The 16,643-nt window shown below is 40.8% G+C and overlaps 1 protein-coding gene across 4 annotated transcripts in view; it reads left to right on the forward strand.

The window, feature by feature from the left end:
- The window catches only part of LOC137294684 (uncharacterized), a 90,499-nt gene that overhangs the window by 38,900 nt on the left and 34,956 nt on the right, over window positions 1–16,643 (forward strand). The window contains exon 1 of one of the 4 annotated variants that reach the window (XM_067825758.1): window positions 15,099–15,318. The exons of the other annotated variants lie outside the window; for them this stretch is intronic. Within the exon in view, the coding sequence (XP_067681859.1) occupies window positions 15,129–15,318 (190 nt within the window). The 5' untranslated portion in view covers window positions 15,099–15,128. Of the gene's footprint in view, window positions 1–15,098; window positions 15,319–16,643 lie in introns of those variants that run through there. 4 annotated transcript variants of the gene reach the window in all.

Consider the following 16,643-nt stretch of genomic DNA (forward strand, 5'->3'; position numbering starts at 1 on the left):
GTTGGAAGAAGCACCCGTCTCGGTGAGATTTGTTTTTAGTTCGTACTATTACATTTTTATACTTATCCATCTTTGACCACCCGTGTTGAATGCGTTTAGGTATGAGGTGTTGTCGGGGCAAAAGCTTATGTTTTTAGGAAAAGATAGTCACTCTAGGAGAGTGTCACAAGTCATGCCCCTGTAGTTTGTTTACATCTGAACATCGAAGTCGTGCCGATGATTACGAAAGTGCGCCAGATATAGCATCATTGTTTTGTGAAATGTGTTTAAATTTGTCAATTGCACTTCGTAGCAAGAAAAATTATGGCTCATAAACTTCTTCATGGCGCACGTTCATGATGTTCGTAATCATCGGCACGACTTCGATGTTCAGATGTAAACAATCTCCAGGGGCATGACTTGTGACACTCTTCTGCAGTGACAATCTTTTCCTAAAAACATAAGCTATTGCCCCGACAACACCTCATACCTAAACGCATTCAACGCGGGTGGTCAAAGATGGATAAGTATGAAAATGTAATAGTACGAACTAAAAACAAATCTCACCGAGACGGGTGCTTCTTCCAACGACGCCATGTTTTGCTGCGTGAGTTTCCGCTCGCGACCGAAAAATCTCCGAAGATGGCCGATCGTGTTTCCAGTATTACCGACATTGCTTCCGATAGGGCCGATGTATTTCTGTTATTACCGCTAAATTACCGATATCGCTGCAATTGTTTCGCGAGTGGGCTGCGTTTGTTTACATTTGAGATGCAATTCCTTCAAATTTGCTGTAATTCCTTCAATTACTTGGGGGGGCCTGTTTTAGTTATTACCTGAAATAATAAAGAATAACTTTTAAATATTATTTCAAAAAACAATATTTTATGTCATAATTAAAATAAACAAGGAAAGATTCACATATACTAGATATGTTACAAATTTATAAACAGGAGATTTCAAGGGCATTAATAACGGTTGACAGACTTAATGCTCAACACATTTGACACATGGACTGTTGAAATATATCTAAGTCTGGTGTATAAATTATCTGCATCTTGGTCTTACATTCGTCTTGTAAAAGTCAGATAGAAATCAACATATGCTTCTTTAGGATGTTGAAAGCTGTATGTGACCAGTGAAGGTCCAGGGTAGAATAGGACTTCAGCAAACCAGGCTTGCCATAAAAGGCGACTAGGCTTGTAAGATTCGACTAACAGGAGCTCATGCAGTTGATCACTGGATTGTCTAGTCCAGACTTGATTATTTACAGATTGCCACCATATAGCTGGAATATTGCTGAGTGCAGGCGTAAAACTAAACACACTCTCTCAATGAAAGCTCTATGTGCGTATGACCTGCTGTGTGTAAAGTATACATCACCTAACCCCTCACCTGGCTATGTAGACCTACATCAAGTTTACATCTATGTAGTGATCCTGGATACAAGACGAAGGGTACAGTGGGTTCTATCAGACAAAAGGCAGGAAATTCCTCTGTATCTACAGTTTGTTGCTGTTTTCCTGGCTGGTTGTGGGTGTTAGGATGGCAGGATTTCACACAAGTTTCAGGGAGCACACAACCGCGTATATGTAGTCTGTCACTGGACAACATTGCTTATAGTGGCCATGTAATGACCAGTCAGAAAAAAGGGACAGTTGTAGAGAGAAAACGTTGCTTATTGGTAAGTTTTACAATGTATGTCTTCATAGCATTCCATTTGTAACTCCAAACTGTAATTTTCATGATGAACCTATGAAAACAAAAACAATGTGTTTATGGAGCTGATGGTAGAGCCACATGGTGGATGATAGCACACTGCAACCTGCTTGAACCTTCGTACCTGTGACTGTCCTCTTGTTGCCATCCGAGACATGCAGAAGACAAGGGGCCATTTCATTACTGTCCATACTTCATCATAATGACCACAACATCATGTGTATTTCAGTGAGAAACTGGTGACATAATGTTACTTTTTCTTGTTAACTGTTCTCAGTCCATCCTGATAAGTTGTACAAAGCCCAACTGTTAGGGCTGTTCAAGCTCCCATTTTACTAGTTTTGTTCAGGGGTATGCATTCATTAGTTAAATAAAATATAAATATGATGGATGGAGGATATGGCAGTTTATCAATTTCTGTGTGCCACTTCACCCTTATGCTTAGTTTTGAAGTAAGTAGCACACGATTTGTTAATATGGTGTTAATTGTCAGGTGTTTCTGTATGTAAATAAGTATAGGTCTCAGGTTTGTTTTCCTATTCTTCTTAGCTACACAGACACATGCTATTATAATCAGCTGCCATGCAAGTGGCAGACAGGCATTCATCCATGCCCAATGTTGTTCTAACATGTGTAAATACAAGCAACAAAACCTTCCCCACATCCACAAGAAATAAGGATATCAGTGGAGCGATAAAATACCAAAGAAAACAATCTTCAAGGTTGATTTAATGTTAATTCTCTGTATATGAACTTTAAACAGCATGTTGTACCAAAAGAAATTATAAATGTTTGGTTAGCCTGCTGTATCTGTACACCTAGAAAATAGAAGAAACTCTTTTGTCTGACAGGTTCAATTAACATGGGCAAGAGATCCTATTACCCTGAAATGGACATCACCATTGACATCTGATTCCACACACATCAGGGCCTTGTTAACCAATTAACCACTTGGACGTGTGAAGTGTACACAGGATCTTATGTGCACAGGGCTAATAACATCACTAGGAACAGAATGAGAAGACTGGTGACATTTTTATTGAAGGAAGTGTTCTGGTTGTTGTGATGTGTGTAGTTGAGAGAGAAAGTACACCTGACATATCGGTTTGTCAGATGGAAGTGATGGCACAGGTACAGCATGCACTGAGGTGGGAGAGTGGAGGAGACCTAAATCACTTAGTAAGACTTGCAAGTTGTCATGAATGCTTTGAACTCACAGTGTGCCGTGGCAAATAATGCCATGGTATCTGCAATTATCCATTGACAGTTTCATGGTATAAAAATACAGTACTTCCCTTCCCTACAATCAGTTTCAACCTCATATTTGGAGTCCTTAACTGACATAAACATAAATATCAAATTTCAGGAGATTATAAATGCACTTCACCATTAATATAACAAGGAATGCTGACAAACTTGTGAATCATCATCAGTGTTTGACCACACTGTTTCTTCTCTCTTGACAACTTTGTTTACCCTCAGTCAGAAGTAGCTATGTACATTGTAGGACATGTAGAATATTAGATGTGAGTAAAGAATTCACCTTTTTCAGAATTAAATGACAAAAAATGGACTCTTTACTAAGTGGAAATGTATTTCTGCTTCAACTGTTGGCCATTATGACCACTCTATGATCCTATAGGGATCTTGAGAGGGGGTAAACTGCAGGTACATGGCCATAGGGTGTGTTCAGCGCACCTTTCTCACATGAGCTAGAGATCTGAAAAAATACAAAGACTTTATGTATGTGTGTATGAAACAGGATGATAAGTTTCACTGTATAGTATTGTACTGTGAAGTTTTGCAGTAAGGAGATGGGGGAGCTGTGATGTGAGGATGGCTTTGTGTGTAGTCACAGTGTGCGTGGACAGAGGATCAGTGCACACAGGTTCAACAGTGTTGACATTTCACCATGCTCAATGGTAAACATTAGCTGGGCATACTTGGGGCACAGCAACACATGGCAAAATGTCCCATGTTGGCCATAGTTATACAAGAAAATATTACCCAATATTTCTGTGATTTCCAAAACCATCCTAGTTCAGATGATGAAAGATGTTTCGTAATTGTTTGAGGTAATGTTCATTAGTGTTGGCCATATCTGTGGTTTGGGTTTCAGTCCTAAGAAACATGGTGTTGGAGATTGCTTGTACATATTGGAAGAGGACATCCATAAAATGTCAGGAACAGAGAACATGTCAAGCTGAACTGTGAAGTACAAGGGTGTTCTGACATTCATTGCAAGATAACACCTCTCTGCCAGTCAACTTGCTCACAGAGCTGCACTGAAATACCTCACCATGTTCACTACCGGCTCAATCAGATAAACAAGTCTGTTTATGTCTGTTATCTGATGGCGACATGGCAGGATAGTCATCAAAACTTCAGCTGGTCAGAATGGGCTAGTCCAGTACTTGCTGTGGACCAGGCTTCATAGGGACTGGCATACTGTGTTACCCAAAGTAACTGGTGCTTATTGCCTAGACAGGAAATAACCATTAGGCCACCTATCCATGAAACTATCCTGGGATACTTTATAAGATGAAGATTGTTTGACAATTTGATCTGTTGATGTGAAAGTGACAGGGAAGATAGAAATACCCCAGAGGTTCTCAGACCCAAATGGACTAAATATGTATATTATGGTTCTGTCATACCTTGTATTTCCTGTAACTACAGCCCGATGGTCTGGCTTCGATGATGGCCATTTGTCAAGCCTGCTGCCAGTTTGCAGTAATAAAACATGCAGGTTATTCGGGGGGGGGGGGGGGGGGGGGGAAAACACATCTGGCATAAGTGCTTTAATGTATTGCAGCTCTCAAAGACTGTTTATACTTGACAGTGCTTACTTGCTGCAAAGGAAGCACATATCAGGCACTGTTTATGACAGTCACTGATGTAGAACCAGGAAGTAATGGAAAGCCAGCACTACTCCAGTGAGTCTGTTAGTAACGGGTATGGAGCACCAGCACAACTGCAGTAAGTTTGATAGTAACATTATGGACAGATAGCACTACTGCAGTGAGTATGATAGCAAAGGGTATGAGGAGCCAGCACGATTGTAGTAAGTGTGATGGTAACATTTATGGGCAGACAGCACTACTGCAGTAAGTCTAATAGTAACTGTAACATCTGTCACTGTGACGATTCAAACTGCCTTGTGGAATTTTAGGGCAGGAATATTCGGTTTTGAGTTGTTTGGGTTCATTATGGGTTCATAATGAGAAATGTGCAGAATGTCGATTATGATCTTATCTTGGCCTTAATCCTCTATGTAGCTAATACTGGTAACATTTCACAGGGGAACTTTCTGTGCCTACATTTGTTATGAATGTGGCTGTTTGGGTATCACATAATTATAAAACAGGCATGTCAAACGGTTTGTTTTGGGTGGCAGTAATAACAAACCCATACATTCAAATGAAGTGTAAAAGCATATTTGAAATAGAAAATGCAGATAACTATAGATAGAGTTTAAATATTTATTCACGTGTTTGTGGTGGAAATAGAGCACAATTGTTTACGGCATGTGTTTATTTGGATGTGTTTGGTTCTATGAGAGCTAATAGTTTGGAATGTTAACTTGTAAGGACAGGGACTCCAAGTCAGTCCACAGATGACAGAGAGTTAATATTTGTTTGTTTGTGGCTTTTGTGGTGTAGCTTGTTTACTTGTGGAGATCTGGTGGTCAATGAGAGGTCAGGGAAGAGGCTAGTTGTCAGTGTGGACCACTGCTGACTGTTGAAGGGGCATGCAAAATGGGCAGAAACAAGTACAGAGGAGGTTGAAGAGTTGGGGGTTGCTTTGGACCATAATAAGAATTGAACCATAGTGACTCCATATGCCCTTCAAGAAGACAAATCACTGGTGACCAATGTCCTCCTCTGTGTACCCTTCAGCAAGATGTCCCATGAAGGTCTGGGGTGGAATAGCTCTTCAGCAACCCATGCTTGCCACAAAAGATGACTATACTTGTCGTAAGAGGCGACTAACAGGTTCAGGTGGTCAGGTTTACCTGACTTGGTTGACACATGTCATTGGTTCCCATTTGTGCAGATCGATGCTCATGCTGTTGATCACTGGATTGTCTGGTCCAGATTCGATTATTTACAGACCACCACCATATAGCTGAAATATTACTGAGCGTGGTGTAAAACTCACACACTCACTCACTTCAGCAAGACTGATCATAGGTTACCAATGTCCACCTATGTACCCTTCATTAGGCCTGCCTGGCTCTCATCAATGTAACATATTTGCTGCCCCCATAGCCAGGCTAAGGGTTGAAAGGGTTGTTTTTGTCATTTACATCATACCATCACAGGCCCTTGTTGCTGCTGGAGGAGTAACATGTTGTCAGCACATCTGGATGTTCAAATGTTTTCCTGTAGAGTGTTCCTCTGAAATGTGACAGTTACTGCAGGTCAGAAGGCTTTGCTCACAATTTCATGGCTATCACACTGACCTGTTGGTCTAGATCCGTGAACACATGAAAAGAGATCCAGGACCATTTGTGACAATTTTGTGAAATCATGCAAATGAGTCCTATTAGTAACGATGGGTTTATCATTGTATGCTTGAACATGCTGACTACATACACCTTTAGCATACAAAGCAGTAATATGCTGCATCAACACTTATACACTATGGATGTGATTCATTGTCTTGCTATCCAATTATATAACTATAAAACACTTCAAATGTTTTCATTAGATTTCCAAAAGATTTGAAATGTTTACAAGAAGAAGATATTTCTTAATGTGGAGTTGGTGTTGTATGTTTTGTATTGTGATGGGTATCATTTTGTTTCCAAACACTTCAGTTTGTGAATAGAGGATATGGTATGAGTGCCTATGTCATACTATGTTTACGACACGTGTGCCTAAATGTTGGTATTTCCCAAGTGAGATCGAGGCATGGGCATGGGTGTTGTAAACAAAGTACGATATGGACACAAACATAATATTCTGTTTATTACTGAAGCTGTTAAATTGAGGAAAATTAACCCAGATCTACTTTCAAACATAGGTGCCATCACCACTCGTAGAACACAATGTCACTGAAGAAACATGATGTCATAGCATTGTTAATGATGTCACGACACCATGACAAAGTGATATCTTGCATCGTAACAATATGAACCCCAATATTTTCAACCTCATAAGTAATAATAATAGTAGAAATTGCAGTCAGTTTTAATGATTCTGTGTGTTATTCTAATGCCCACAAAGGAGCTACCTTCACTCCCAGATATTAACTGATGTGCACAATTTGCTAAGGCCATCCACAACCGTCTTCTACTGACTGACTCACTGATGTACCGGTTTCAGGAAACACAGAGCCACTGTCTCTGTAGTCACTGATTACAGTGTGACAGACAAGCCAGTGGTAGGTCAATTATCTGTCCTCTCATCTCCCTGATCCAACACCTTACTGTATATTAAGGGTAGGCTACCAGCTGAAGTTTGGTCCCTTGTTCACACCCAGGCTGTTCACTGAATACACATAGTTCTTCAAACAAGGTATGATGGTGACCCTATAGTCACACTGCTCCTGAAAATGTAAAGCATGTCAATCTCAGCGTCATTGAGTTGGTAGCAGGAGTTTGATGGGGGTACTTCATTCCTTATTTACTGTGGTGTTAACCACAATTATTCAAGAGAGATGACTGTGTTGTGTTTAGATCAGAGCCATACAAGACCATGTATGTGATCACATGTACACATTTACTCATGGCTTCTATAGAAAAACATGACAGTTAATCTTATTCAATGAAATGCTTATATGTTTGATGAACAAGTACACATACAAAAGACAGATTTTCTGTCTTAGAGGTTGCTATGGAGGTAGACCTGTGAACAGACACAGACCATGAATGTATCTGAAGCCATGTCAAGAGTTGTTCAGCCTGGTGGAATGTAGCTGTGATCAGTGTGCACCTATGGTCCTGCCACATTGGGCTGGAGGTCAGTAGCACATATACCAGCATCATGGACAGGGGCACACTGTCATGTAGTGGACGGACAGGTGTATATTGTCCCTACAGTCATTGTGTAGTCCATCATAGCCCTATGAGGGTGCCCCTACTTAAAACTCTCTTGGACTGGGTAACTTCACACACTTCAGCCAGGTATTGTCATGTAGGGGATGGCACTTGAGTTAGTTTAATTTATGGAGGTGACAGACAGAACTGGGATAACTAAGAAAACAGTTTACTTTATAACCCCACTGGGCACATTTGTCCTGCTTCTTGTCTGATTAGATTAAGGGCAGTTACAAATACTTGCATGTATGAAACATGTTGACATACATCAAAGCATTAGAAGCAGACAAAAACCTCACAATATCAAACAATAAATACTAGTGTAGATATGGTTAGTTTATTGTGCTGCAGAAACTGTCTCTTGTTTCACATGGCATGAAACTGTCTGTGGCAATATAAAATTCGTGGCTTCTGTGCAATGCATCAAATTGTACAGTTTTCATTATCGCTCCCCGCATCTGAGAATCGGATACCTTGTAAAAGTATTTCATCGTATCACAAGTCCAGTAATTCTTTCAATAGACCAGCCTTTCTTCTCTCATTAAAGATATGTACATGACTCAGATTCACAACACTTCTCTATTTATACTGAGACATTGGAGCACTTCTCTTTGACAAATCAATTAGCACCATACGCGTTTTCTGGTGAACCCTCCTCCCCTGGGCCAAACAAAAAGTTCACCCTGCAGAAAGTATCCCCACAGTCAGTATGTATCCATTCCTGTAGAATCTCCTCCCCAGGAGGGGACAGCTTGGGTTGATGACGTGGTGCATGAAGTCTGCCTGGGCACACGTCTGGTATGTTCCACTCATCACCATAACACTCACGCCATGTCTCTGTTTCAACAGCCGTGGTTTTTTGCATCTGCACCAGACATATATTTCTGTGTGTCTCTCTTAGACTAACATTGAATCTGTGAACAATTTAAATTAAATCAGTCAGTTTTCCTCAGGATCACTTTCAGTTCATGTTGATTCTCATTATATTTCTATACTTTTAATATGTGTCTTAGGAAAATGTTGTAAAAAAACAATGTTTGTACATAGATCATAATTTGTACATGAATTTTTCAGTTTTCCTGAAATTGTAATTTCCGTATCAGGATCTGATACCACTTACACAAAACATGGAAATGTAATATTAATGCATAGTTTGAGAATATGTGACATATGAAGCCAGCAATTGCAATCTCAATTTGGAATTTGTATATGTTTTTGAAATATGATAGGTAAATTTTGATTGGTAGATGTTTAATGGTGGCTGTAGGTCTTGTGAATACAGGTAATGTAAGCATAGTTGGGAGCACAACAAGGTAATCCTTAGTAATCACGGAGTATGTGTAGAAGTCAAGGATAGGTCCAGTAGAGAAATTGTTATACTTTACACTGTAGTTGACAGGAGAAAACCCATAAAGTGTTGTGTGATGAAGGGCTGTAGTGGATGTTTTCTCCTTCAGGTGTCACGAATGTGTTAGGTGTAGCTGACAGCAGAAAACCCATAAAGTGCTGTGTGATGAAGGGCTGTAGTGGATGTTTTCTCCTTCAGGTGTCACGAATGTGTTAGGTGTAGCTGACAGCAGAAAACCCATAAAGTGCTGTGTGATGAAGGGCTGTAGTGGATGTTTTCTCCTTCAGGTGTCACGAATGTGTTAGGTGTAGCTGACAGCAGAAAACCCATAAAGTGCTGTGTGATGAAGGGCTGTAGTGGATGTTTTCTCCTTCAGGTGTCACGAATGTGTTAGGTGTAGCTGACAGCAGAAAACCCATAAAGTGCTGTGTGATGAAGGGCTGTAGTGGATGTTTTCTCCTTCAGGTGTCACGAATGTGTTAGGTGTAGCTGACAGCAGAAAACCCATAAAGTGCTGTGTGATGAAGGGCTGTAGTGGATGTTTTCTCCTTCAGGTGTCACGAATGTGTTAGGTGTAGCTGACAGCAGAAAACCCATAAAGTGCTGTGTGATGAAGGGCTGTAGTGGATGTTTTCTCCTTCAGGTGTCACGAATGTGTTAGGTGTAGCTGACAGCAGAAAACCCATAAAGTGTTGTGTGATGAAGGGCTGTAGTGGATGTTTTCTCCTTCAGGTGTCACGAATGTGTTAGGTGTAGCTGACAGCAGAAAACCCATAAAGTGCTGTGTGATGAAGGGCTGTAGTGGATGTTTTCTCCTTCAGGTGTCACGAATGTGTTAGGTGTAGCTGACAGCAGAAAACCCATAAAGTGCTGTGTGATGAAGGGCTGTAGTGGATGTTTTCTCCTTCAGGTGTCACGAATGTGTTAGGTGTAGCTGACAGCAGAAAACCCATAAAGTGCTGTGTGATGAAGGGCTGTAGTGGATGTTTTCTCCTTCAGGTGTCACGAATGTGTTAGGTGTAGCTGACAGCAGAAAACCCATAAAGTGCTGTGTGATGAAGGGCTGTAGTGGATGTTTTCTCCTTCAGGTGTCACGAATGTGTTAGGTGTAGCTGACAGCAGAAAACCCATAAAGTGCTGTGTGATGAAGGGCTGTAGTGGATGTTTTCTCCTTCAGGTGTCACGAATGTGTTAGGTGTAGCTGACAGCAGAAAACCCATAAAGTGCTGTGTGATGAAGGACTGTAGTGGATGTTTTCTCCTTCAGGTGTCACGAATGTGTTAGGTGTAGCTGACAGCAGAAAACCCATTAAGTGTTGTGTGATGAAGGGCTGTAGTGGATGTTTTCTCCTTCAGGTGTCACGAATGTGTTAGGTGTAGCTGACAGCAGAAAACCCATAAAGTGCTGTGTGATGAAGGGCTGTAGTGGATGTTTTCTCCTTCAGGTGTCACGAATGTGTTAGGTGTAGCTGACAGCAGAAAACCCATAAAGTGTTGTGTGATGAAGGGCTGTAGTGGATGTTTTCTCCTTCAGGTGTCACGAATGTGTTAGGTGTAGCTGACAGCAGAAAACCCATAAAGTGCTGTGTGATGAAGGGCTGTAGTGGATGTTTTCTCCTTCAGGTGTCACGAATGTGTTAGGTGTAGCTGACAGCAGAAAACCCATAAAGTGCTGTGTGATGAAGGGCTGTAGTGGATGTTTTCTCCTTCAGGTGTCACGAATGTGTTAGGTGTAGCTGACAGCAGAAAACCCATAAAGTGCTGTGTGATGAAGGGCTGTAGTGGATGTTTTCTCCTTCAGGTGTCACGAATGTGTTAGGTGTAGCTGACAGCAGAAAACCCATAAAGTGCTGTGTGATGAAGGGCTGTAGTGGATGTTTTCTCCTTCAGGTGTCACGAATGTGTTAGGTGTAGCTGACAGCAGAAAACCCATAAAGTGCTGTGTGATGAAGGGCTGTAGTGGATGTTTTCTCCTTCAGGTGTCACGAATGTGTTAGGTGTAGCTGACAGCAGAAAACCCATAAAGTGCTGTGTGATGAAGGGCTGTAGTGGATGTTTTCTCCTTCAGGTGTCACGAATGTGTTAGGTGTAGCTGACAGCAGAAAACCCATAAAGTGTTGTGTGATGAAGGGCTGTAGTGGATGTTTTCTCCTTCAGGTCTCGTGAATGTGTTAGCTGTTGTTGACAGGAGAAAACCCATAAAGTGTTGTGTGATGAAGGGCTGTAGTGGATGAGTTTTCCTTCAACAGATTACCATTACGCTGGTGAATAAAATAGTCCAGAATAGAATGGAATCAGTTTCATTTATTCCTTTGAAGAAAAATGAATTATTAGAAATACTTGAAGGAAATGGATATATTTATTTGCCATTTGATCCGACTCTCAGTAAGATAAGAGTTGGTTTGAGTGATTCTTAGACGAACAGCTAGTCTCTGAAATGAACATATTTTACTGAAAAAATGTTCATAGTGAAAAAATATAATATAATGAAATGGAGCCCTGAGACTTTCTTCATTTTCAGCCTGAAGCTAAGGAAATCTAGACTTGCCACATTTTCTAGACTTGCGTGGGCTTTCTTGGATATATATACTTCAGGGTCTGTATGACAGACTAAGTGATTCTATAAGTATTGCACCTCTCTGATGTGGTAAGATCTGGTGTCCTGCCAGGAAGTTTCTATGTACTTTGCCTACAGGCTTGTATATATGTTGAGACAGTTGCATAACACATACAGATGGTCAGTCAGCATGGATCTCAGGGAGTGTGAATTTACTGCATATATTTACGAGGATCATAAACTTGGAGGGAAAGAGACACCCTATAGATCCTACTTGTGTCAGTCCCTGGGGAGGGACAAGGACCAACACATCCATCTTAATCTACTTGTGTAATCTATCTACTTTGACACATACACATGTGATACCTTATTGAACAGTATGGAGATTTACCATCTTAGTGAAATATTTGTTAAGTTACACTGTCTTGAGATGATTAGTTTTAGTTGTACTGTTTCCAATCAGTGCCCCATGTATCACCCAGACCCACACCCACAACCCTCCACCATAACATGTACACACTTACAGAATTCACGATTATGTACCCTCACTGAAGCAGGGCCTCACTGAAGAGCCCAATGGTGATGTAGTATCCCTGTCTCAATCACACCTGGCTACACAACACAATATTGCCCTCACATTTTATGAGGTACGTTAATGGAATTCTTCTCTGGTTTAAAAAATGGCCAAGTGTCTTATGTTACCAGATTAATTTATCTACGGCTAGGGTTGGACACTGAAGTTAATATAGGTGAATACTTGATGACATGAAGAGCTTAGCTCGTGTTACGCTCCAGCTTATGTACACTTGTATTGTAAAGAAGTCTACTATGAATGATTCCAGGGTGGATAATAAGCTGTCTCTGCTCACATCTCTGTGATTGGCTGGCTGTGTGCTGAGGGAAGGACACAGGATAGTAGGAATAATCAGTGTATCATCACATGCTGGGAGTAAGGCTGAAGCTCATCAGGGGATGTCAGAGAGGCAGTGTAGAAAGTAGATGGAGGAAGGAAGAGGAAATATAGACGTCTTTAGATCTGGAAACATATTTTCATGTTTTCTACCATGTAATCAACTATGTGATTTTGGTTCTGAAGGTGGAATATTGGAAGCAGTCATCTACAGATCTTGAGATTATTTGAATGCAGTCAGGGATTACGACTGAGAAAGTCAGTGGAAAAATTGAAATAATACTGTGGGAACTATACATTCAACCTACTGCAGTAGTACAACTTTATATCCCTTTATCCTCAGCCAGTATTATTTCCACATGTTTGACTGATATTTAAATTAAGAAGGTGCCTGTGATTGGACCAAACTTATGTGGAATTTGGAAGAGTTAATCCAAGTTGTGTTTAGCTGCACAGTGTGGTCGAGGCATGGTAAGTTAGCTGCAGTGAGCCTCTCAGTGAAGAGGTGTTTGTGATGTAGACCCACAGACGGAAAATACTTCAGAAGCAAGGATTACCACACTTCAAGCCCAGTCCTTGTCCTCGACAAGACACATGCACAGCATATGCCCAGCCAAATCTCACAAACCAAGTCCAGTGAAACAGAAGATTACACTTCCCCAATTTGCTGTCTGCTCACTGTTAAAGACTGGGATACATGAATGTTTCACAAAAGAAGTTCAACGAAAACATCTCCAAGCAAGCAAAGGATCTTGTTGCTATATTTTTCAGTCAAATGTTTCATGCCTGCATGATATTGTAGAGGATCAGTGAATGAGTGTGTTAAGGGTCACATAAGGGACTGGCTAAACCTCCTTAACCATGCTTTATCAGCAATCAGAATACAAGTTTTAATTTTCTTTACCCTCTTACTACTGTATTCCAACTTGCTCCACTGTACATTTTTACTACCTTGAATTGTTGGACTAGGCCAGTCGGACCTGAGTGGTATTTTTACAGTGGTGTGAACTGCTCACCTCAGTCTGAGCTAGCCATGTGCAGCAGTCCTGCTCTCTTACTGACATGAAGCCCATGCAGGCTGACATGGGGAGAGCTCCAGTAATGATCATCCACTTGTATATACAATGATCACTGGCCGTGCAGGCTGTGTCCTGGAACTCACCAACAGTCAAAGCCAGTAAATTCCAAGACCAAATATAACATGTGAGTGATATATTCATTGGCTCTGGATTGCTGGAATCTAGTACCTGCTACAGATATACAGTTTGTTTTACTGTGCTACCACAGGACATCACTCATACTGTGCACTGATTTATCACTGCTCTGCAAATTACCGCAATGGAATATCCTCTCCTATAAAGGGGTTTTCATTATAAACCTGCCTTATGCCCCCAGAAGCAGATCGCCAGAGGACAATACGCCGACGTGTGGAGTTTAGAACATATCCATGCAGCTGTGTGTGTTGTCTAGCATCAGCTCAAGCAGGACCCTGGCACGATTCTTTCTGTTGAATCATACCTGGCATACAGATGTCATTTTACTGCATTGATTCCATACAAGACAGCTTACTAAAACAACAACTTCCTCTTGCAGTGACGATACTTATGTTTCTTGGAACTAGTGTGAGAACAATCTGCCTATTGTTTGTGCTGGTGAAGTACACTACCCTGTCTGTCCTCCAAGCAGCAGGTCACAGGCCAAACATTTGCAGATCCTTAATTAAGGAGATCAGTTATCAGACTATCCAGACTTCTGTGTTATCCCCTGTCATACCTGCCATAGTGAACTTTGGTGAGGCTGCAGACTAGCTCCGTGTTTCAGCCTGTCAGTGCCAGACAAGTCGGTAAATAGGTTCCAACTACGGACTATCCCCATCAGCCAGGAGGATCAGTTTGTCAGGGATCATTCCCTTCCCTCACAGGATATCTTATCTCTTTGACATTTTGTCCCAATTTTATTTAGCACAAATCTGTGAGATCTTCTGTGAGACAAAGCTCCCCATTCATTGATCCCCTGAGGGGGAGAGAGGTAAATCTAGGTATAAGTTATTGTGGGACACGACTTAACTATAGCCAGGCTTGTGTTCTACCCTATGGCTATGCTGTTAACAAGGTGTAGGTCGTGTGCGGCAGTATTGCCCCAGGATACTTGCATGTTCTATGGTTTGTGAGTAGTTCCCCTAAATTGTCACGGTGGTGGAATAGTCCTTATAACTCTGTACAGTTGGATCACCCATGGCCCATGTGGGGTGGGCTTGGTGCAGGCAAGTAGCCTGGCTGGATCTCTCATAGTCCACATTAAACACATGTGTGCCTCACTGTGACTGTAGAGGAGGACATGGTGGGATGCAGTCAGCGCTGCTCTCCATACTCACTGTTTGTATGGTAAACTGAAACAGATTGTGTTTTACAGAGAATGAATCTTATTCAGGAAATCAAACTTTCAATACGGAATAGATATAGCTGTGTTACTTTCCTTGTAGATCACAAGCTAAGTTTTGCTTACATTAGACAAGTGAGGAGAAGAATGAAGTTGATATCTCCTTAGATATGGTGGTAAAGCATTTGTGACAAATGTCTAATATGATGGCTTGGAAAGTAAAGCAAGGACGTTACCTGGAGTTGGAGAACTGCACTGACAGTTCCGATGAGGATCATGAGGTTCATGACGCTGGCCTGAGAAAGGACCGTAAGAAACTACTCATGCGACTCAGCCATCTGCAAGCAACTGATCGAAACTCTCTTTGCTGGGATGAGTTTTTCGGTAGGCTTTTTCTATTTCCTCTGTTATTCATACACAAGCTGTTTTGTGTGGTGTTAATTATTATGTATTGTAGATGTAACAGGTATTCTGTAGTTAAATGAACCAAACGCTAACTAAGGTGACAGTTAATGAAGCGTTGCCTAGTACCACACATGGAGTACACAATGTATGTTGGTTGTCAGCAGATGCAGTACTCACTGCACAGTCCTGCATGTCATATGCATGCTGTTGTTTCACACCTAGAGGGTGTACACTTGATTCAGGACAGACCACTCACCATGCAAATAACACAGACACTCTCTCCATGACCAGGTGTCATTCACATACTAGTTTAAAACTTACAAAACCTGGCATAGTGTTCTGATCTATTATGTTGATTACTTTTTAAAACGTAGTGAGTTAAATACAAATGAAAGTGGTTGTAGCATTCTGTCACGGATAGCAGGGAATTGTCATTGTAACAAAAAGTATTTTTGAGTGAATGTTTTTGGTTTTCCTATCCCAGGTATTCCTTTGAGACTGAAGGAGGTAGTGATCATTAAGCTGCATGTTATACAAGAGATTACAGCTCTCTGTCAATCCCAAACCACACCTGCCTTGCCAACACCACTTATGTGTCACTCAAGGCTTGCACAGGCATCGTATTGTCATAGAAATCTAGTAGGGTCAAACAGTGACACAGTTGCCTGAACAATCTTTAAAGAACACATGCATCAACTTTTTGTTAGGGTTTAATGCAGTGATGTCTTTGTCAAACACACTTTGTGATTGTAGAGCTTGTAATAGATTTCCAGGATTGCTTTGTTTTAAATTTATTTCACACTTAAAAGTTTGTTTATCATGGTTGAATGTCATTTGTAGTGTGATTGCATCATGTACATATTCATTGTGTGCAAGCAGATGAATAGGACATACACATTTAATCATTAGAATTAAACAAGAACCATCACAGTCTTGTCTGTCATACAGTACATCAGTCCTTTCTTAATGCAAAATAAACCCCAGATGAAGAAATTCTAAATTTTCAACAGGGTTTACAATCTGAATCCTTTATCCTAATAGAGTTTCTTTTCAACTTAAGCAGTGGTTTCTGTCAAATTATATAGATTATATAAAGTAATAGTTTAGTTACAGTCAAAGTCTTACATTTGATGCCATTTTACATCTTGTATGATGAAAGCTGATGTAGACTAAGATATAGGCCAATTCTCAGGGCTAAATTAAGTTTTACTTTTTAAACATAAATATATCTGTATGTTTATAATATATTTTTAAAATTGAGCCTGGAATGCTGCTTAATTTCTGTTTAGAGCTGTAGAAGCCTG

Source organism: Haliotis asinina, chromosome 8, assembly GCF_037392515.1.
Source record: "Haliotis asinina isolate JCU_RB_2024 chromosome 8, JCU_Hal_asi_v2, whole genome shotgun sequence".
NCBI classification, from domain to species: domain Eukaryota; kingdom Metazoa; phylum Mollusca; class Gastropoda; order Lepetellida; family Haliotidae; genus Haliotis; species Haliotis asinina.